The 23744-nt window shown below is 38.3% G+C and overlaps 1 protein-coding gene and 1 non-coding gene across 3 annotated transcripts; one reads left to right on the top strand and one right to left on the bottom strand.

Annotated features, from left to right (window-relative positions):
* Positions 1-175: 175 nt before the first annotated feature.
* Positions 176-22368, bottom strand: tmc2a (transmembrane channel-like 2a). Of its 2 annotated transcripts, none has more exons than XM_028462625.1 (20): positions 22296-22368; positions 14454-14492; positions 13991-14381; positions 12217-12369; positions 12051-12141; positions 11895-11976; positions 11692-11798; positions 11520-11618; positions 9041-9183; positions 8303-8450; positions 8021-8209; positions 7755-7934; positions 5409-5567; positions 4586-4714; positions 3720-3787; positions 3324-3563; positions 2714-2839; positions 2558-2636; positions 2316-2442; positions 176-1370 (listed from the first exon to the last, which is right to left on the bottom strand). In XM_028462625.1, the coding sequence occupies exons 1-20, from the start codon at positions 22330-22332 to the stop codon at positions 1192-1194; spliced, it is 2766 nt and encodes a 921-aa protein (XP_028318426.1). In that variant the 5' UTR covers positions 22333-22368; the 3' UTR covers positions 176-1191. The 2 variants fall into 2 exon arrangements, with proteins under 2 accessions (XP_028318426.1, XP_028318427.1); XM_028462626.1 differs by lacking the exon at positions 22296-22368 and adding an exon at positions 19492-19706.
* On the top strand, positions 18735-18808 carry trnan-guu (transfer RNA asparagine (anticodon GUU)). Its single transcript has one exon. It is a non-coding gene; the product is annotated as a tRNA-Asn (tRNA).
* Positions 22369-23744: the final 1376 nt, after the last annotated feature.

The raw sequence follows: 23744 nt of genomic DNA, 5'->3' as shown, positions 1-23744 counted from the left end.
TTTGAGTAATTATTTTTTGTAATTTTGTGTATTTTCTGTCATTGTGTGTGTTTTTGTATTTATCTCTGTCTTTTTTGTGTTTTTGTTGGCATTCAGTTTATGATAACGTCTTGTGTGTTTTTTGAGTCATTTGTGTGCTTTTATTGTTGTCCCGTGTGTTTTTCCTGTCGTCTTGTTTTTTTTTTTTTAAGTCATTTATGTGCTTTTATTGTTGTCCTGTGTATTGTTCACATTTTGTGTTTTTTGTGTATTTCTGGACTTATTTTGTGTATTTCGTAATGTGTTTTATACTCCTTTTCAATTATCATTTTCTCATACTAACACCATTGTTAAATAACTTAACGGCGAACTGAATCATTTTTGCAAATAAGTCACAAATGCCACTTGTATCACAATTTAGTATGAATATGGTTTTTATTTGTACCTTTTTTGAGAAGAGCCACATCTGACTGGTTGATTCAAAGTTAAAGAGATGTACCTGATAAGGTTATTAGGAACATAAAGGAACGAATATGAAAGTAGGAAGAAATGCTCAGACTTCTGAGAGACAACGTTGATGTTTTTATGTTTTATGTTTTTGAAACAATATTAGCGGGACTCACATTTTCCCCATGCTTATATCACACAATGGCGGTCCCTTTTAATCTGACAATGTTAAAATAACTGAATTTTTGCAAAATCCTACAATTTTCTTCAAATTATCCCCCAAATTACATTAAAATTGGCAACAAAATCTAAAAAGTTTAAAGTGAGGATCCTGCAGGGGCTATGTGTCATTTAATGCTTTGATATTATCAGTGCCATTCATATTTTCTCATTTATTTATACGTGGAAGTGCAATTTATAGCACAATTATGATTAAATTACTCATTCTCCTGCCTCAAATCTGCAACCCACTTAAAGATAAACTGCTCCGTACTTGGCCCTTGAACTAAAATTAGTTTGATACCCCTGATTTACAGTCATTAATTTTCATTTTTTACATTGTTTCACTCCAAGCGCAAATTTTGTTGCATAGCCTTGTTTAGCTTTTAAATCTTTATGCTTATCTTTAGGTTTGCAGCCAACAGCAAAGATAAGAAACACAGTTTTACCTTTACAACGAAACAAGGCTTTTGTTTGTTCTCCAAAAGGTTCAAGAACAGCAATACAATTAACTGTAGTGTGATTTTCTCAAGTGATCTCCTGAGGTTAGTTTGCAGGTGCTCCTCTGCCTGGGCGTGGCCCAGCTCTCGGGGTCGGTGCCTGGCTCACAGGACCCCGGGCGTTGGGGTTGGGCGATGCCAGAGCCACGTCTTTCTGCACTTTAACTCCCTTAGCAGCAGAGCCGGGTTTGGTCTTTGTCGGCTTTGCTTCAGGTTGTGGTTTTTCTGCACAGGAAGAAAGAGTCACGTGACCTTGATTTCTGTTTGATTGATCAGAGCATCCCTAGTGTGAATCATCTTCTAAGCCAGGGGTCCTCAATCTTAGGGTCAAGACCCCATTTGTGGTCGTGAGACACTGGGAGTGGTTCACCAGATGCCTTCAAGAAAGTAAGAGTATTTTTTTTTAACAATTTGTGCCCATTTTTGCTCCTTTTTACTTTTTTTGCAACTACACCAAACTTGCCATATTTTAACCTATTTTCATCACTTTTTATGCTCCTTTTAATGCAATTTTGCTCCATTACTCCCATTTCTGCCACTTCATATAATTTCAATGCCTTTTCTGGACATTTTTTCCACTTTCAAGACATTTTAGGAACTTATAAACCCTTTCCACCACTTTTTCACCTAATGTCGCATATGTTGACCCATTATTGTCACTTTTAACCTCTTTTCACCATATCTCATGCTTATTTTTGCCAATTTAACCACATTTACAATTTGTCACACCCATTATTGGCCAGTCTAAACTAATTGTTCCTACTTCTTTCTGCCACTTTAAACCCTTTTTACCATTTTTTCTGTCCATTTTAGGCCACTCTAATTTGCAACTTTTAATGAATTTCTGTGGTTTTTAAAATCCCATTTCACCACCTTTTCACTGTTTTTGGTCACTTTAAACCATTTTATTTCTGATTAAAACAAGGATTTACATCTTTAAAATGACTACATACTATGGCACCAATAATAATAAACTTCCTAGATAACAGTGGATATTATTCATGTTATAAAATCTCTTCCCTTTATTCCCCCTTATAGATGGACCTGTCTCCACATGACTGTTCTTCAATGTTCATGTCTGTGTTCAACCAGCTTCAGGTACTCTGGAACCTTTAATTTGGGGGTCGTGGGCTGAAAAGGTTGAGATCTTAACATAATAAATTTACTGACCAGCCTTTGGTGGAGGAGGAGGAGGAGGCGGGATGAAGGATCTGTTCGGCAGTAAGTCCTCCAAGTCTTTCATCACCTGGTTGGTGCTGTCTGTATTGTTCCTCCGGTTCTTCTCTTCGTCTCGAGCCTGGATGAAAAACAAAGAGGGAACAATGACGTGAACTCCCTGGATTTATAAATAGAAGCTTCTCAGCAGAGAGCGAGGAAGACTCTACGGCTGCTCGTTTACTGTCTCTCCTCACCAACTGCATCTTCTTCTTCAGCTCATTGTTGGAGTTTTTGTAGGCCTCGGACACGGCGTTTAGATAATAAATGGCCAGTCTGTGAATAGAGACGACAGCGTTGAGTGATCAGAGGGAACAGTGTTGGAAAACATAGAGTACAGCTTTGTCACTTACACCATGAGCAGCACAGCAGGGATGATGAGGCCGGGGTTGGCTGCATAACTAAAGAGGGTTCCCATGAAGGCCGGCAAGTCCAGGTCAATGGTCTCCATGATCACATCGAACATCTTCAGCCTCCCACTACACCAAACACATCATCAACAACACTAAACACATCAGGCCCGTGCTACGAAGCTGTCCGTATGTCCGGGATTTATCTCCATTAGCAGGCTTCACCAAACCCAACATTATCTGTCAGAGAGACCCTGTCCTACAAAGCAGGATATAAACACATTCAAGTGGTGATTTCTTACTATTGTTATTATTATCACTATTATTAATAATAATAATAATGGTAATAATAATAAGAATACTGTTATAAAGAAATACATGATATAAATAAATCCATAGAAAATCTTCAAAATAAAAAGAAGCTGCACAAGTTAAAAGCCAGAGTAAACAGGTATGTCTCGAGGAACTGAATAGATGAATAGAAGGATAAATGAATTGATATATAAACATATAAATATATAGAAAATCGGCCAAATGAAGATGTGTTAAACATGCAAGCCTTGAGCCTGACCAACCCTAAGCGGTTACTGTTTGGATGGTGTAATGTTGGTACCTGAAGGGTCCACAGTCAAACGATGGAGGCAGTGACATAATGGTGTAGACCACAGGCAGCAGGCTGAGGAAGAGCACCAGGAGCAACAGGCCCATGTAAAAGTTGTTGGACTTGGAGGCCTTGAAGACCCTCTCGTGGGGAACGTTGGTGGCCATCACAGCCCAGCATTGATAGTACATGGAGCTGAGCAAACGCAGCACGTTGATACCCACCAGACCTGGAGCGTAAAACGCACCCATCCTGGAGTCACAGGGGACACAAATTACACCACAGATACTCAAGTACTTTACTGCAATAAACAGAGAGAAGAAATACACTATTAAAAACAGTTAGCACACGGATGATGACTCAGCAACATTATAAAATGTGGAGACAGACATAATACAGACAGAATACCAGATCATTCCTTGATTAAAGACCAAACCGAGGACGTTCCCGCTGATATCAAACTCTCCGTACGACGGCTGAAAATGAGACAGCTGTTACTCCTAATTTTAATTATTATTAGTGTCATCTTCAGTTAACATCCATTGATTTATGTTGACATACACAACAAAGCTCTGAAGTCTTCCAAACAAGCTGAAATACTCAGTGTGTAAACCAGGAAGTCATGATAAAAACATCACAACATAGAGGCTTAAATTTGTTTTCCAAAAACAAAGTTTCATCAGTTATGAAAGGGGGCCCCAAGGATAACGGGCTTGGGGCGAGCATCAGGACAGAGGCCAACGTGCCATTTGTAATAAACACGTGGATATAAAGTTTATGAAGGTGTATTTTGAAATGTGAAAGTTAGAGGCCAAAAAGCGTTTGCACCCATTATAGTGACACCTCGTGGCACAATTATTGGTATGGGTGGTCTGTGTGCTAAATTTCACAGCACACTACATAATAATTCAGCTGAAATAAAGGTTTGTTGTAATGATTGTAATAAGACACGCCCACTTTGACCAATCACGATTAACTTCGAGCTATGGCCTCAGGAGCGACCCAAGGTCATACCCACCAAATTTGGTAAAAATCAGTCTTGACATTTAAGAGATATAAATGTCCCATATTTGCAGCGCCCCCTAATGGCCTACATTATGGGCTACCTGGTACCCACAGGCACCGTGTTGGTGACCCCTGCCCTAAATACTAACCGAATGTGTCCTTGCACACACACCGTGCCATTGTTTGGACTTCTTCAGCTGATCTGGTTTGAATTAACTGATCTAGTGGAAATGACCTTAATTTAATAAATCGACAAATGTCGGACTCACAAATCCCGCCTCCAGGTCCCAGCACCAGCAGTAGTTGAGGAAACGAACAATCATGGCTCGGGCAAAGTCACCGATCAGGATGGTGAGGTAGGTCACCTGAATGTCCGACACCGTCAGCTTCACAAACTCCTGCAGCAGGTCACAGTCATTATGATTTTAGTAAATATTCATTTATGATGTAAAATATTTCATTTGTTATTATCCCTCTGGAGTCTGGCAAACTCTTTTACCTCATGTTTCAGTGGTGTTTGGGATGTTTATTTCAGTCTGTTCCGACACAGGTGATAAAGGGGGTAAGAAAAAAAAGTTTTGCCGATATGTCGCAATATTTCACAGTGCGATTATCATATCGATCCAAAAAATGTCTGAATCGCTTTTTTTTAAATAACGTTTTTTTAACGCAAAAACACTTTTTATTGTGCTAACCCATGCATAGCATGTAAACGCCCGGTCACTAGGTGGCAGTGAACCACATCAGACCTTGTTAAACTACCTCACTCTTCAATGCATTTTAGCTGGAAGTTGATTGTACTTTATTTTCATAAAACATACTGGACACTTTTATAGATGTATATGGTTACTTTAAAAAATAATAATTTAAGAATTTAACAGAATCCAAATCTGTTATTGGAGCAAAAGTTAAACACGTTCAAAGGGCAACGTGTTCAAAATGAAAGCGATAATTCTAAATGTTGACAAAGTATAAGGGTAACTATACTTTGTCAACATTTAGAATTATCGCTTTCATTTTGCTAAATTCTGTAATGGAAACCAAGCTTCTGTTACATTAAAACTGTGTTTTCTCGGATTTGAGTGTCGTTACTATTCCAACGGCCGTCTCCCAGCAGGGTCCTCTGATGACATCAGCGGGGTTCATGGGCGGAGGCGTGGCCTCGGTGTCATTGGTCAAGCGAGAGAAGTTGGCGTAGTATTCCTTCATTATCCAGATAGAGTTGTTCTTAATGTCCTGCTCCTCTTCAAGCTGAGGAAAGAACATGTGTAGAGGTCAGAGACAAAATCTTCAGTCCTGCATGTTTTTAATGTCTCACAGCTCCAAAATTCCTTTATCCAATCAAGTATCCTCATGCGACTGCAAAAAACGTTAACCGGTTTAGTTTGGGAACCGGTTCTTAGTCAAACAATTCTTTGTAATCGCCAACAAAAACGGCTGCGCCGCCACTGTAAACAAACATACAACACTCGCAAATTTGCAATGACGTCACACACATAAGCTGCTGCAGAGCAGACGTGAGCTGAGCTGCTGCAGTTCACAAAGAAGGGCGACACCTCGGGGATCGTCACCTGTAATTCCTGTTGAGGGATCTGTGCAACAAAGGCGGTAACACAACCAATATGTCCAAACATTTGGCCACACAACACAGCATTATACTCAAGCAATGCCGTGTCTTTGACGCACTTAGCAGCACCAGTGCTAGCACTAGCATTAGCACAGCAGGTAAAACTAAACAACTCTCTACGCTGCACTAACTCCATTGACTCCTTTAAATTGCAGCTAAAGATACTTTTATATAGACAAGCTTTTAATTATCCTCTTTTATTAAGTTGGTGTTAACTATTTTGTTTTTCCTTATTTTGAAGGACCGTCTGGTATTGTATCTTTGTAAATCACTGTTTATTCTGTTTTGTGAAGCACTGTGTTTTTATTGTAAAGCACTTTGTGATTTCTATCTATGAAAGGTGCTATATAAATACAATTTACTTACTAACGTTGTGTGATAATGATAAAAATTAGGTTAATTTATTATCCTAAGCCAATAGCCACTTGACTTGTGGACTCATTTGAGTATTGTTTATTCTCAGCGTAATAGTTATTTATTTTAATAAACCAGGCTGTATTCTTTTCTGTACTCATATACTACTAGTTTTTCAACCTCCGGGGCAGGACGTTATTCATCGCAGGAGTTTTAGAAATGTTTTTTTTTTCTTCTTTTTTCAAATTAAAATAAATTATTAAACTGCTCAAATTCACAAATAAACCTAAGAAGAGATCAACATTCTCTGTTACACACAGAAACTCTCACTATTTGGGTTTGTGGGTTGTTGGGTTCAGGTCCTGGTGAGCCTCTTTTTAACTTGGGGTTTCATTATGCTTCAGTTTATCGTTTGCTTTAGTTCCCAACTTCTTGAGCTATGGGTTATTAATATTGATTGTTCGATTGATTGATATTTATTTGTTCTTGGTCGTCTTTCAACATATACAATGCAATACAAAGAATGAACATTTATTTTAATGGGCTGAAGCAGTTAGTGCTTATAGGAGCCCATCCAGAAACTGCATTATATAAAAAATAATAGAAACAACTCAATAACAGCCATATTCATCATATTATGTTTCAATAGGTGCAAAGCTTTTAGTTTTTTAAAATATTTTTTTTAACAGACTGATTAACTTAAAGTGATCGTCAATATCACTAACACCGTAAACACCTTTAACACCTTCTAAATTTACTTTGTTCACAATTAAAAACCACTCCTAAATGAGAAGGAAATTATCAAGCCCAAAGGAAGCCTTTTATTTTTACTCTGAATAAAATCTCCAACACTGTTCTTGATTTTTTAAACAGTTCATTAGTAGGTGCACGGAATTCAACTTTATGTATTATTCTTAATGCTCTCGTTGTAATTTTAAAAATGGATCTACCGGTATACGTATATGTTTTACATGTAGTACCCCAGCTTTCTGAGCAATAGGCTTGGTAAGGCAATATGAGCGATGAATAAAGCAACTTCTGACACTATCTATTTAAAATACTAGTTGTTTTATGTAGGATGGAAATCATTTTTTCTAATATATAGTCCCATTTAAAGCACCCATCTTGTTTTTGTTCAAGTGCCGGCAGAGAGATTATGAAGACTTCTCTCTTGTCTCCACACAGCTGAAGCTTGTCTCCCTGATTGCCTTCTCTCACTATTGAAGGAGTGTATGTTGGCAGTTAGTCTTGGTTTCTCTCTCCTTGTGTTCCCAGTGCCTTATAGTTTTTCACTTTAAGTTCTTTTGATTTCATCAGTCAAACCCAGAGCCTTCTTGGCGTCAGGTAAAAACTAAAGTATTTTATTATGGTGGTGTAGGCAACAAGCTATGAATCAGTCTCAGTATCACTGATATAAGTCATGGAAGAGAAGACACAAGCACACTTTGCCACCTCACCTTGCTGTTGACCTCGTCAAACAGAGCGAACAGGAAGGTGTAGAGGTTTCCCAGGAAAAGGGCAAAGATTCGTCCCAGCTGCCACTTCAGAGCAATCCGAGGATGGTAGTCCTCCAGCTCTGCAATAGTCTCGAACAATGGTGGGCACACGAGCCCAAGGAGAGACATGATGATCTCCAGCTGTCCAGGTGAGTCAAAAAAACAAACAGCTTCTGTTTTTAAACCAGTTTGCAGCAGGATGAGCTGGAACACTGACTGAGTCCTACCTCGTTCTTCTCGTACCAGCTGAGGTCATCTCTGTTGGCGAACTCCTGAGACCTTTTCACCACAAAGTAGATGAGGTATCCACTGCCACCGAGGCTGCAGGTAATCATAAAGTTAGCCAAGACTCTGAGAAATCTGCGCAGATGAATGTTCTCGTCTTTCTGGTTCTCCTGCTCATCCACAATGGACTCCTGTTCTTAGCAAGAAAAAGAAAAGGTAAACAATCGAGACCAAGTATCCAACGTAAGCATTAAGTAATCTCATTGCAGGTTAGGAGATGTTACCTTGAAGCTTGTTGTAATGGAGGCGTACTTGTTGTCAGCAGTCTCAGCGTTACCAATGAGGTAATCCCAGCTGGTGAACATCTTCCAGGCAAAAGTGAACTCGCTCTCATCTCCGTCTCCACCCCCGACATCGGCATTCTTGGCCATCCTGAAAAGCAAACGTGTTTAATAGCAGACGGAGATGGGTACAATCATATATGTGTAGTAGGGACAATTAATGGATGTGATCCATCTCTATCTCAACCAAGCAACACAAAAAAATGCTCAACTTGCCCCACATACTGTACTTTAAGGGTGTCCTCCATGATCAATAATAAAAACTCTTTCACAAGATTAAAGTTGGTTCGTCAGTGGTGTTTTGCTAAAGACGCACAATTATTGCAATATTCTTAACTTTTCATTGGTCTCATATTGACAAAAAAAAAAACACTAGCCCTTTACCCTTGCCAGCGTTGCTACGTGGTAAGCTACTCAAAACCTTGATGGACTGGTTGCTGATATGGAGTTTTGTTACAATCTCAGAGGAAGAAGGGACATTTACCTCACGCAATACCACTTATTAAATGCATCTTAAAGGACTAATTTTTATACTTCCACTGAATTCACTTTCCTATTTATTAAGCTAAATAATGGAGGTTCAAAATAGTTGGTTACCTAACGCCAAAAATGAGCTTTTGATTGTTCACGACTACTGTATGTACGTTCATTGAAGCAAACAAGCTAGGAAAAATGTCTCACGTCCGAATGACAAGCATCAGGCTATAGCCAAAGTTGCCGATCCCGACCAGGAGATATGACAGAGGCAACCTGAACTTCAACAAGCCAATGGTCCTCTGGTCATTGTAGTATCCGTAGAAGAGCACTGAGTACTTGCAGTATCCCTGAGGAAGGAAGAATGACAATCAATGAGCAATGCAACCAATCCGAAACGATTCATTGGCCCAAAGTTTTGATGAATTCCTTTTTCCTGCATAACTGAGCTTTAAAAAAACAAACATGTCAGCGAAATAAAACATATTAATCAATGACCAGGTTCCCCATTAACATTTTACGACACTTTGTCCACAAACAAATAAAAAATAGATCTGTTTCTGCAAAGATAAACTGCTAATTGTATCTCCTCCCCATCTTTCACTTATTTTTCTGACAGTCTGTGCAGCGGTTGTTTCATATTGCTTGTAAAGTCGCCATTTTTATGTCTTCCGTTATAGGTGCAGTCTGCGACTTTCAGATCCCTCTCTCCCCCTTACTCCCCGCTGCTCTCTTGCCCAGCTTCCAAACTTTCCAAAGCCTCCCTCAGAGGAGCGAACAAGCTAATGCTAGCCAGACAACAACATCACAGTAATATAACATGCTCTGTTAAAAGCATATTACTGCAGCGCTTCGCTCTCTCTATGTGCACACACCTCAGCAACAGCAGCAGCAACAACTCAGTGTCACTTACAGCAGCTCACACGGAGGCTGCTGCGCGCACATGAACAACACATGCACTACAGAGTTGTAGTGTAACAATTACAAATCAAACATAATGTAAATCAAGCAGCAGTAATTACCTTTCAAGCAGAAAAGTCACCAATTGCATGTTCTACTCCTCCAGACCATACACTGTAATAAAGACAGCTCTACAGCCCCGGGAAAGGGGCAGGGACTGTGAGCAACAGCTGTCAGACAGCCCATCAAACGCAATACTGGCTCTGATTGGCTCTTTTTGCTCGGTCGCGGCGCATTCTGGCAATCGGCCAAAGGCAGCAGGAGGGACTCAATGAGCCTGTTTTTTTCACACAAACTACTAGTTTCATGTAAAACTGTCCTTACATAGTAACAGCCTTGGCAAAATATGACAAAAAAAAAATCACTTTTATAATGATAAAAGTGTTACGAACAAATGTAGCGGCAATGACTGAGCAGAATCAAAAGGTAAAGGGGCGGGGCTTTGTTATTAGGTCAACTTGTGTGATCAAATTGTCTTATAAGGTTGATAAAACAATTAATATTAATGCCGGCATTATCGGCTGGTGACATATCAAACTCATAATTATCGTCCATCCTGTCCATCCACCCACACATTTCAAAGTCTCTGAGTTAGGTCGGCAAAGGCCTGTTTGTTTTGGGTCCAACCCAACACAGCCTCTGCCAAGAATGTGCGATGTGTTATAGTTTACAATATATTGTCAAAAACATCCTCACCGGTAACAATATGTCATCCCATGATAAAAACAATAAATGCCCATGTCAGAAATGAGCAAGGGCAACGGGCCATTTGTCCCACAATTTAGCCAAGAATGCTCCTAAAAACCTTGTTCCACGGGCCAAAATTGCCCGCAAGTTTTTTGTCAACAACTTATTATTCTCTGGAGCAGAGCGCTGTTCATGGAGGTCCACCGCGGTGTACGCCGCCACCACAGACACAGACGGCGGTGCTCGTCACCTGAAGCTACCGTGCAGCAGTACATTATGGACCGCTACTTAGTTAAGACCAGACAACCATCAACCAAAGTGAACCTGCCCAAGTTACTCTTCCAGATCCACCCAAAGTTCCCACAAACACGGTGATAGAGATGCACGCTGCCAGCTACGATAATGAACTGCAAACTCAACTAAAGCTAAATAAGCTAAGCTAACCGGTAATGTTTAACATTTGAATGGAAGGATAAAAGCTAACATATAACACGTTGTGTAAAATAAATGTTAGCATAAATACTTATGTCACTATTCAACAATCCCAACTTGTAAAACGCAATATTTTTAATTATATTTCACATGATCACAAGACAAAGCTGGTCCCATTAAAAAGTAATGTGACTATTGTGATTAATACACCAAAACATCCTGAATGATTAAATCATCAACCTTGATTTGGTTTCATATTGGAAATCTGAGAGATATTTATCAACCATAACTTTATGTAACTCATTTTAAGTTATACAATAAACAAGCAGCAGTCAAAACATCATTAGTTAATTTTTGCTTTTCATGCACTTTATTGGTTTTTTAGAAAATAGTTTTATTATAAATGAGGAAATAAATGAATTGCATACAATAACAGTAAAAGTGTGACCCACATGCACAAATATAATACATTTTTATTTATTGTGACTTTTATCATTACCGTGATAAATACCAGAAATTATCGCGATAACTTTTTAAGTCTATATTGCCCATCCCGAGTCTCTGTGCCTTATACGAAAACTTTGTCTCTTTCAGAAACCAGACTCACGTTAAAGTCCATGAGGACGGAGTAGTCTTGAGCAGTGTCCTGCTCAGGCCTGGGGACAGTTTTCCTGGGTATGGATCCATAGGGAAGACCCATCAAAACCTGAAAAGATATTAGAATAATAAACCACTCTTTTACAAGTTACTCCAGGTTAATTTCAAGGGTCGTACATCACCTCGGGGATAACCACAAGTCCAAACGTGAAGCCAAACAGCACCAGGTTCATGCCGTACATCCAGCGCAGGAAGATGAAGTAAGACGCCACCGAAGACCCAAAGTGACCTGAAGAATTTGAGAATAGTAGGAGCTCTTTAGAAGAGCTCTCATTTCCATCAGTAGCTCTTTATTTTCTCTCCTTTACTCGGCAACAAATCTTACTCTCCACTTCTTTGATCTTCCTCTCCCATGGGATACAAGACGTTTTGAAATTATCAAAATCCCTCTGAAACTTGATCCATTTCTAAGGAAAGAGGAATGGAGGTGGAATGGATAAAAGTGGAGCGAAAAAACGTGGGTTTGAGTTTTGTGCCCAACCTTGGTCATCATCACTTTGTAGGCGAACCACTTCCGGCCTTTTCCTTTGCCCAAAGCGCCCTCAAATTTATCCACAAACTGCTGAGCATCCCTGTGAGGAAGCTCTCGTTAGGACAAGAAATCAACTCAAACGCTGAAGCTGAGCAGAAAGATATGAGGCGAGTACTTTAAGAGCACGAGCCTCCGTTTCATTCTCCACGGCTTGTTCCTCATGGTGGCGATGAGCTTCTTCTTCTCCTCTACCTCCTCCATCAGGCGGGCCATCTCACCCTCCGACATGGAGTCCTCCTCCTCTGATCCAGAGTTAGAATCAGAGGAGCTGTGGAAGGATTAAGAAAATAGGAAGATACAAGCAGATAACTCAATTACATACAGCACATATAACATATTTGGTGGAAGCACTATTTAGGTCGTGTTGTATCATTTAGCAATGATATGAAAAAAGGTGACAAGGGAACTTTAAGGCACAATTAATCCACAGTTGTTTAAATGTAAGGAGTGGAAAAGTAATGAATGCCATTACTGAAACTCAAAATCGTCTCTTCCACATTTTTCAACGCTTTTTCTGATAGTCTGTGCCAGCCGTGGTGCCACAGGTTTGCACTTCTACATATAAATTAAGTATAAAGTGTGTGGGTATATCAATCCCCACAGGAACTTTACTTAAAATTTCCTGATTTTGGGAATTTGCAGAAATTGGAATTTGGACATTTGGGAAAAATTGACTCTCAATTTTGAGATTAAAAATGACTGCTGTCATGTGCTGTTAAATATTGTGGATTATATTTTAACTTTTTTCAGATATTCAATTGCAGATATCTGCAATTGAATTAGTTGGTAATCTACAAAATGTTTCATGTTTTTTATGCGAGCAGGCTGAATTCAATCAGTCTGCACCATTTCAAGATGATCTACTGACCATCATCCAGCAGGTCTGAGCTCCTGAGCAGCGCTGTCTCACCATTGTGCCATCACTGCACAAATTATGCACCTGATCAGCTGATTCTGGTCTGATGCTCATTCCATCAACGTGACAAGTTTTTTTTTTCTTTTTTGTCTGCACATGCTGTCGAAGGTCAACACTACAAGAAGTGCAATCTTTTAAAGACAACAATGCATGTTTTGTTATTGCAATTAAATAAATGAACTTTATTTATTGCATAGTTGTGACCATCACCAGTCCTCCCTAAGGAAGGGTAAGAAACACTTTATTATAGGGAGAATATAAAAAGAGAGGGTAGTGTTACACCTAGGTGAAGGGGAAAAGAACAGGGAGTCAGGGTGACATGAGAGTTTGGTGGTCAAAACATCACTGGAGCGGTGCGTCCATAGCACGCACAGCATCCTCTCTCCACCGCAGACACAAAAGCCTCCACACGCACCACCGCGGGTGTGCAGCTTTTCTCTCTCCCTCAAACACACTTCGCTCTGCATTTACTTATTCAGTGGCTGTTAAATACTGACTCTTATTATGTTTTACTAGAAAGGTTAACTGGAGCATTTTTTTCCATCTCTGCTGTGTTTTGTGTCAACATTTACTGCAGCTGATCTCTGCGTGTGTGTTTGCACCTGATTGTCAGTCGTACTATTTTCCGGTGCTAAAACAGTCACCGCAAACAGTTCCAGATTTGACGAATTGCATTTCCCCCTCCCATTTTTTTTGCACCCCTTATGAGATCCGCCTACTTTACATATTAATCAGAGGGAAACACACTAAATTGATTGAGAACACATTGTGATGCGCAGTCCTGATTCCCTGGGCTTTGTATGCCTTATTAGCGCATGGAGTGACGTTTGCACATGTTTTAATACCCCTAAAACTTTAGTGAATTTTCCCCATAGTGTATTTAAAGCAGATCTATTGGTTTCTGCTCAAAGAGCACATTTACTATGAAATTCTCCCTTTTAAACATTTAAAAAGATATTTTCAAGCTGCCAACCTTCCTTTTTTCTTCTTCTTGTCTTTGTCCTCATCCTTGTCTTTCTCCTTCCCTGTGCTGTCCCCCTTCTCCTCCCCCTTTCCCCCCTTTCCTCCCTTCTTCCCTCTCCCTTTCCGTCCCTTCTTTCCATCACCGCCCTCCCCGTCGCCCCCTCTCCTCCTATTGGCCGCTCCTCCTCTCTTCTTCTTGGAAGCCTTGTTGTCGTCTTCATCTTCGTCTCCCTCTTTCCTGGCTGCCCTCCTACGTTCTCCTGCCCTTCGAGGTCTTGGTGGTGTATCTTCCTCATCGTCCTCATCCTCACTGACTGGTGATGTTCTTCGGCCTCTTGCCCTTCCTCCTCCTTTTCCTGGAGCTCCTCTGCCATTCGTTTTTTTCTTCTTGTTATCGCCATCTACAGAAGATACAACCACATTTTAAGTGTGAGCATCACTCCAGTTTACTAAGTTTAGTTTATCTTACTCACCGTCCATGTCACTGACATCTCCTTCTACCTCAATCCCAACTGTGCAAGAAGAAAACAAAATGACAGATATCACTGTCAATATAGGGATGCACAATAATATTAAAAAGCACATTAACATATTGACCTTACTAAACACATCTAACATAAAGATTCCCTGAGGAGGGAAAACACGTTTCTATTCGTCACTGATGGTGTAAGAATCACATTATTTAGAGGGAAAATTAAACAGCTATTGCACAGTAAGTAGAGCCCCATAAAATCCGCGTTAACAAAATCGCGAACGGAATCACAGAATCGACCAATAAAAACGTTTAAACGAAAATCGGCATGAAACTCCGTCACCGTGGTGCAAGGAACGTTTTTTTATGGGGAAATTTTTCCGGGGACCGCTTATGCACACCGCCCTCTCTCCTCCCGTCCTGGCTGCATTAAACTTATCTTAAACCACCACAAACACCCTCTAAAACAACACAAATCATCACTGACTGCTAACTACAGAACCTCTAGTGCAAGTTAACTTGGCTGTGCCTGTAAAGCTCTGTCCGTGTTTCGTGTAGCGCAGCAGCGCTCCGTGAGAACGTGATCAGCTTTAATCATCTTCACCTGCTCAGTGTTAGAACTGTTTTGTCTGGTTAACTAAGAATAACTGTAATTTAGTTCTTTTTATTCCAGCTTTTTGTCCGTGTCACACATTCACAGTCAGCAAACTACCTCAAGTGCAACCGTTTCAATGGGAACTTCCGGTTTACAAAATAAAAACATTCTAACATCTCATCAGAGCTACAGTAAAATGCATGTTGAAATAATGAATTAATAAAAAAAATTAACTAACGAAACACAACAATGAAAACAATCAAAGTTTATACTTAATTGAATTTTTTTTTTTTTTTTTAATTAAGCAATGAAAAATTTAATATTGGCTTATTAGCCAGAACATTGTTTTGTTGTTTTCCTAAAAAATATGTTTTGTTTTCTTTTGTTTTTTAACTTTAGTGTATTGATGGTGTTACTTTCGTCCTGACTATGGGGGACAAAAGTAACAAAGTGCAACATCTAGTCAAAGTCAAATTCCACATTACACAGAAGATAGGATCATTTAAATCAGGTTAATTTAAACTAACTTGATCAGAACTTAATCAATAAATCTGATCAGATTCAGTAAACCACCGATCCCTTAGAGGAAATCAGGTGACATTAATGTTGTTCTCATACATCTTTATATGACATGTAAATAATAAAATTTGGAAAAAATAAAACTGATTTTATAGGGCCCTAAGTAAGGGTGTAAGAAAAGAATCTATTTGGCGATATACTGATATTTCACCGCGCGATTATTTAGAGCAGAGGTGGGAAACTTCTATGACAGCAGGGGCCACAAAAATGTGTTTGTCTGATTGAAGGGCCACATTATCAACATTCATGTCAGCATCTCTATCTTATCCTTAAGCAAGGAATCTTTGTCTGTCTCTGTGTTCCTGAAATATCTCTGCAAATCAGGCTCAGATTGACCTAATATTTTCAACATAACTGCTGCTTGGTTCAAAGGTGTGCAACGTCAGACTTGTCTGGACTCCAATGATACCGTTAATGAATCATTTCAGAAAATTGTCCATCGGGAGCAGAGCCAGCAGAGTCACGTGCACCCCAGAGCAACAAATTATTCAAAACTTAACATGCTTGTTTAAACATACCAAGGGTTTGTGTTAAACAGCAATGCAACAGCATAACCATGATGGATAACAAATTCATACTTATTACAATATTTGACCATACAGTACATACTAGGAATGTGCGATATTATACAGTTTATGATTTATAGTCAAAAACATTCTCACCGGTAAGAATATGTCATCCCACAATATTTGTGCTTTTCGTATTCTTTTTTTTTTGTTTTTTAATAATTTTATTTCAAGTGAGGAAATAAATGAATTACAATAACACTAATAGTGAACCGCATACAAATATATTCCATGAAATATCAGCTCACTAACTCTGTGAGTCAGCAGCTATTGTAGCCTTTTTAATGTGTCTTTTGTTGATGTATTCACATTTATTTGTGTTTGTAAGGAACCTGTTTATACTAAGTTGTGATTTTTTTTTAATCTATAGTTTTTATTTATCGTGATTTTTATCGTTATCGTGATAAATACCAGAAATTATCAAGATAATTTTTTTTTGTCAATATCACCCATCCCTATTACATACCCATTAATTATCCTCAAAACAGAAATCTAAGCAGATTTAGCCTTCAAATCACTTTCAAATAGCATGCTGTTGCATTACAGTTTTTGCTTTTTACTAATGGATAAAAAAGCAAAAGGCACATCCCACCTTCAAACACAACGTCATTTGGTCATCCATGAAAAAAGCTACTTATCCTTCCACTTTTCCATAGCAATACATTAGGGATGTAACGATTCACTCAACTCCCGATACGATTCGATTCACGATACTTGGTTCACGATACGATTCTCTCACGATTTATTTTACAAAATGGGACTGTAGACAAATTTTTTTTGGGGAAAAAAACTAGAAAATACTGTACTATTTTCCTTTTATTTTTCATTGTCAAAAGAATTCCTTGATAAACTATTCAAAACAATGCAATTTAACTAAAAATAAATCTTGAATGAAATAAATAAAGGAATAATACAAATGAAAATGAAGCCTATTAATTTAAATTCTGGTTCTATAATAAACAATGCAAAACTGCATAATAGTTCTTTTTCTTTTAAAAGTGCAACTGAAAATGTATTTTGTGCCTTAACAATTGGACTTTAAAAAAAAAAAAAAACCGTGATTGCACTGATTTACGTCATATTTGTTTGGACCAGCAGAGGGCGCTGGTAACACAGTGGTCGGTTGGCATGCAGATATCTTGCAGTGAAGAAGAGAAGCTATGCTAGCAGACAGAGCTAATAGAAAAACGTGACTTTTACAGATATTCAAGTAATATTACAGATAATCTTTCGCTGCTAAAGGGGTAATGAATCATTTATTAACATATTTAAGAGTAGAAGGCGGCCAGAAAGAAAGTATTAGCAGACTCCGCCCGCCGCCTACACTTGTGGATAGCGCCCTCTGCTGGTTAAAAAAAGTACTGCGATTCAATTTTCAGAAAATCGATATCAACCGTGATACCTATGAATCGATTTTTAACTGCCTTACGATTAATCGTTACATCCCTACAATACATACTTCCTACGGGCACTGCACCAGTTTAGAATAAGGACCAATCTGAGCATTAACACAGGAAAGAACAAAGAATTTTTAGAGTAATTGTGTGTTTTGTGTATGTTTGTTGTCGTCTTGATTGTTATAATTGCATTTTGTGCATTTCTGTAAAATGTATGTTTTGAGTCATATTGTGTATTTATGTTGTAATTTTTTTTTTTTTTTTTTTTGGATATTTTTTGTAATTTTGTGTATTTGGAGTATCTTTGTGTTTTATTGTCGTTTTCTTTTTTTTTCATTTTAATGTGTAATTTTGTGTTTTTGGAGTATTTTCTGTGGTTGTTATTGTCTTTTACTGTATTTACCTGCAATGTTGTAATTCTATGTATTTAAAAAATTAAAAATAAAAATAGAAAAAACATGAAACATTTTGTAATTTACCAACTAATTCAATTGTAGATATCTCAGTCCCTCCAAATACAAAAATAACATTTAAACTCCACAATATTTGCAGAGCTTATTTTTCAAGTTCTTATATCACATGATGGCAGTCATTTTTATTCTAAAAAATTAAAAAAAATCTTGCAAATGTTTGTCCAATTATTCCACAAAATTAAATAAATAATTGAAAGTAACATTGTCATTTACTGAGTGCGCGTCATACTGAGATTGTATATGCACATGCGCACTACCGGAAAATGAATTTTTGCTAAAAAAAAAAAATAATAATAATAATAATAAAAAATAATAATTCATTTTTGTTCACAAAGTGAACGCACACGTGTTTTATTTGTTTATTGGATTAAGTTAGGGTTAGAGTTATAATCTCAGTACGGAGGTAAACTCAGACCGTGACACCGTACCATCATGCATACATTTCCTATTGCGTTGAGGAGACGTGAACGCAGCGCGCTGTGTTCAATGATCTCTAAATTGTCTTGTGTGTTTTGCGGCAGAAAAATATTTAAATCATCAAAGTGTGAGTTGTTTTTCTCTCCAACACATCCAGCAACATTGGAGAGCGAAAAAAAACAATTAAACACACGTTCAGGTTTTTGGACTAATGAAGAATATGAAATAAGAAGCATAAAAAAAACTGATGAAAAAGTCTCTGTGGCGCAATCGGTTAGCGCGTTCGGCTGTTAACCGAAAGGTTGGTGGTTCGAGCCCACCCAGGGACGAAATCTATTATTTTTTTCTTCTTTCAAATCCTGTTATTTTTACATTAAATTAGAAACCACCACATGATTGGTATTGAAGTTATTGCCAAAAAAATAGACATTTTTGGTCAAAACTAATATCAAACATCCCACGTAAAGCCACATATTTAAGCAATTAGACCACATGTACACGAGCAGCGACAAAAGTATGTACTTGTACAACCGGACACGTGTGTGTGCGTGTGTATAATCGGTACAATTGTGTACGTAACCTCTTCCCCTTTTAAATCTTAATTGTAACTTTTGTTCAACACATATATATATATATATATATATATATATATATATATATATATATATAGTGTAGGCCTATTTTTATTTTATTCTTCTTTTTATTGTATCGCACTTGACAACGGTAGCTACTTATTTTATTTATTTATTTTACATGTAATCTTTTCGTGTATCCATCGTTTTGTCACAATTGTTTGGCCAGCGCTGGTCTCGAACCCGCGACCCCTTTCAGTTACAGGCCCGTTTCATTACCACTATGCACTACGGCCCCATATCAGTAAAATGACCTCCAATAATGTCTCTGCCTCAGACGTCTGCTGTCTAAAGCCACTGAGGTGCAAATCGTCTCTTAAAACATCGTCTCTTATAAAAGACAAAGTTAGCTTTGCTAGTGTTAGCTGCAGTTAGCTTACCACCACGTGCTCCGTTTCACGATGTCGGATGAAGTTAGACGTCGTCCCCGCCGTTTCTCTCAGCTGCAGACAGCAGAACTTACACACCGCAAAGTATTTCCTTTTCGCAGTGGTTTTACAGAGGTATTCATTGTAATTCGTGGAACCAAATTTAACGACCAACGAAGTTGGCGGACATTTTTAGCTCTTGTCTCTCCGCTCTCGTCTGGGTGACGCCTCACACCTCTCTCTCCCGCACGTGTGTATTCGTATGTGACGTCATTCACATTAAAGTTGCAGTCAGTATACTCATCAATTATGGATACTAGTGCATTTTTTTAAAAAGGAAAAAAAATATATATATATGATACTAGTGCAGTGCTCGTAGGAAGTTTGTCTCGCTATAACAGGGGTCTACCACCTGGGGCTCTGGAGCCTAATGTGGCCCTTTGACTCGTTTGCAATGGCTCCCGATAGCTTTAAAAAAAAAAAACAATTGAAATAAATATTTATTTATTTTTTTACAGAGGCTATTAATGATTAATGACAAATACAGTCAAGATATAACATTTTGTTAACCTTAAAATAAATGACGTTGTGCAACGATGTCAATTTAATTTTTATTTTATTTTAAACTGTTTTTAAGTTGTCATTTACATGATCAATATAAATCAAGTCAAATTAAATCAAACATTATTCTATAAAATTTTAACTGTATAGAATTTAATACACTGTATTGTCTTAATTGAGAAGGTATTTTTCCGGCTCCAGGAGGACTTTAATCCAGGTGAGATGAGGCAAAATGGCTCCTTTGAAAGTAAAGGTTGCAGACCCCTGCGCTATAGAAAAGTGGGAGGATCAGTTGCTTTTTAATGGATGGTTTACATGGGAGCTTTAATTCAGAAAAAAAGTTAAATCCTCATTAAACTCACCTTGTAAACACTTAATTCCTAATGCAAATTTCATTCTGAATAAATGGTAAATGGACTTGATTTTATATAGCGCTTTATCACCACACTGAAGCAGTCTCAAAGCGCTTTACATATCAGCTCATTCACCCAATCACTCTCACATTCACACACCAGTGGGACAGGACTGCCATGCAAGGTGCTAGTCGACCACTGGGAGCAACTTAGGGTTCAGTGTCTTGCCCAAGGACACTTCGACACATAGTCAGGTACTGGGATCGAACCCCCCAACCTTTGGTGCCCCCACAGGCTGCCTCTAACCCGGCCAACTGTGCCGCGTCATCAAAGCCAGCAAAGCATCATTCCACAGTGACGATGTCAACCAGCTGTTACAACAAACACTTCCATAGATAAGCCCTTTACTCAAAGTACAGAGCACCTATAACCCATAAACACTGTGCTGAGCAGTACAGAGCAACATGCAATACAAACTAAAGCCCACAGTAGAGGTGTACACCAACTACAAACAGAACATAAGACAATGAAAAAAATCATAAATTGTGGACTATTAAATATCTGATTGCTTTCGTCTAAATCTTTCTTATTATGCCTCACTGAGACTTGGCTCAAAAATGAAGATTTTGTTGCTCATAATGAAGCCTGCCCACCCAATTATGGTAATCACCATATTCCACATGAGAGTGGTCGGGGAGGGGGAGTGGTAGCAGTTTTTCGTTCTAGCTTATCAATTACCCCAAAAACCAAACCTAACCAAAATTCATTCGAAAGCCTCTCCTTTGAAATTTGTGATTCCAAAAATAAAATAGAAAAACCCGCTTTATTGGTTATAGTTTACCGTCCTCCTGGTCCATGTTCGGAGTTTCTCTAAATTCTCTGACTTTCTCACTGATCTGATGCTGAGCACTGATAAAGCTATCATAGTAGTTGACTTTAACATCCATGTTGATGATGAAAACAACAGCCTGAGTAATATGTTTACCTCACTATTAAATTCAATCGGCTTTACACAAAATGTGAACAAACCAACTCATTATCTTAATCATGTCCTGGACCTTGTTCTAATATATGGTTTAGATATTGATCACCTGACAATATATCATCAAAATCCTATTCTTTCAGATCACTTTTTGTTTACCTTTGAATTTAGAATATCAGCCTGGTTAAACTCTGAGAGAAAAGTACACAATAGTAGATCACTGTCTGAAAAAGCTAGATTTAAAGATTTAAGTTCCAACACTGCTCTGGGACATTTGGATGTCCTATCTTTTTCTGTCCACTAACCCAACCAGTCGACGCTAATGGGTGTAACCTCTGAACCTGCTTCTGCTGGAGATTTATTCCCATAAAAAGAGGGAGTTTTTTCTTCCCACTGTTGCTGAAAGCTTGTTCATTGGGATCTTGTTGGGTTCTTTCTTTCTTACTATAGCATATATTTTGTTAAGCGTGCTGAGATGACTTTGTTGTAATTTGCTGAGTTATTTCATTAACGGTATCATTGCAGTCCAAACAAGTGTTCAACAACATGTTGAAAGTCTCAGTTTTGTCTGTTCCTGAGCCGCAGAGATATTTGAGCCATGCACACAGACAGAGATTTCTTACTTTATGGATAGAATTATTGTTTTGTCCAGTTCTTCTTCTTGTTATTACATTATTAAAATGTTTTAAAATAGCAGGAATTAGTGCTGGTCTCAACCGGTCTTCAAGGAAAATCCCGAGTCCGGGCAGCCCGAGTCTGAGACAAGAACAAGACCTTTAAAATGTTGTCTCGAGACCGGTCCCATGAGTTGAAAACTCCCAGAAACAAAGATAATGCACACATTTTCACACGAAATCAGTATCATTTGATGAAAATGTTCCATTTCTAATTTTTCAACTTTTATGTTTTTTTTGACTCACCCTCCTCCACTTTGATCACATCAGCTTTCCTCGGCATGATATCGATGCTTCTACAGGTTTTACTCTCAGCATGGAGACGGTTTAGCTCCTGGCACACAGCCAGCAGCCAACTCAGGTATCCCTCTCGTTACTATAGCAACCGCCGCATCATTAGGAGTTCCCATGCAGGTGAAGCAGTTTGGTTTTTGGGAATCGAATACGATGCAACCGTCAGGATCGAGGATTCTGGATACTTTGCATGTTTGTCGTCTTTATCAGTTGAAAAATGATGATGTTGTTAGAGAGGTTTGTGGTACCAAACTCACTGTGACTCTCACCGCTGAGCAAAGCATCACTTAGGCTAACGAGGCTTAAAAACACTCTCACTCTACTGTCATTGGAGACGACAGACACACACACACACGCGCACACACACACACACACACACTAGACTAGACGTCCTAAACATTTCATGAAGTTTTGTGTTACTGCACATCTTGGCAGCCAGTAAATGCTTTAACAATGGTCATCTTTGGTCATATATATTAATATACACATATATTAATATGCACTGTATATACTTTTAACAGACGGAGCATGCTCTTAGTGATGCACGATAATTATCATTTTGATAATTTATCGGCCAGTGCAGCTACGTGCTAAGCCAGGGGTGTCAAACTCATTTTAGTTCAGGAGCTAAACACATACCAGTTTTAAGTTAACTAATAATAATAATGATAATACATCAAATTTGTATAGTGCTTTTTTGGGCACTCAAAGATGCTTTACATGGAGAATAAAACCAAACAAAACAAAAGGGGTTCATGGAAAAGGTGGGTTTGAAGTAATGATTTGAAGTTTGGTAGTGAGTCAGAGTTTCTAATGGGAGTGAGTTCCAAAGGGTGGGGGCAGCGATGGCGAAGGCTCGGTCCTTAACTCAAGTGGGACGCAGATTTTAGGTTGGGAAAAAAGAGCAATTTTAACATCACTGTGCCCTAGTTTTTAATATCAGTACCTGCCAGATCTTAACTTAACAATGTATTGATTTTATGACCAATTTTTGTGTAATTTAAAGGAATTTCTAGGAAATGTTTGTTTGATTTGTGGGAAAAATTGAGATTTCCTTTTACAATTTATCATTAAAATTTACTGCATTCATGTGATATAAGCAAAGGAAAACTGCAAACCCCAAAACATATGTGGAGTTTCATTATATTTGTGAATTTAAGATATCAAGACTGGATTATTTGGTAATTTACACAATAATTCATGCTTTCCCTGTCATTTTTATGTTTGACACATAGAGTATGTGCTAAGCTAAAGACTGACCAATGGTATAGAGTTCCTTCACAGCGTCAAAGAGAATCCCAAAGAAGTAAAAAACATCTGAAAGTTTTCTTATTCCTACCTGTACAAATAAATGCTATAATAAAAACAAATCTGTAAAAATGATTTGGAAGGAATAGGAAA

The sequence above is a fragment of the Gouania willdenowi genome, chromosome 12 (genome assembly GCF_900634775.1).
Source record: "Gouania willdenowi chromosome 12, fGouWil2.1, whole genome shotgun sequence".
NCBI lineage: Eukaryota > Metazoa > Chordata > Actinopteri > Blenniiformes > Gobiesocidae > Gouania > Gouania willdenowi.
Note: the sequence above shows the minus strand (reverse complement) of the source record. Positions and strands in the feature narration are given on the sequence as shown.

What these genes read in the sequence shown, in the direction of transcription:
- tmc2a (XM_028462625.1), bottom strand. Translation starts at nt 22,332, where the DNA reads ATGCCGAGGAAAGCTGATGTGATCAAAGTGGAGGAGG. An exon ending in AGATGTCAGTGACATGGACG is followed by an intron (nt 14,382 to 14,453) that starts GTGAGTAAGATA and finishes TATCTTCTGTAG; the next exon opens with ATGGCGATAACAAGAAGAAA. An exon ending in TTGACGAGGTCAACAGCAAG is followed by an intron (nt 5,568 to 7,754) that starts GTGAGGTGGCAA and finishes TTCTTTCCTCAG; the next exon opens with CTTGAAGAGGAGCAGGACAT.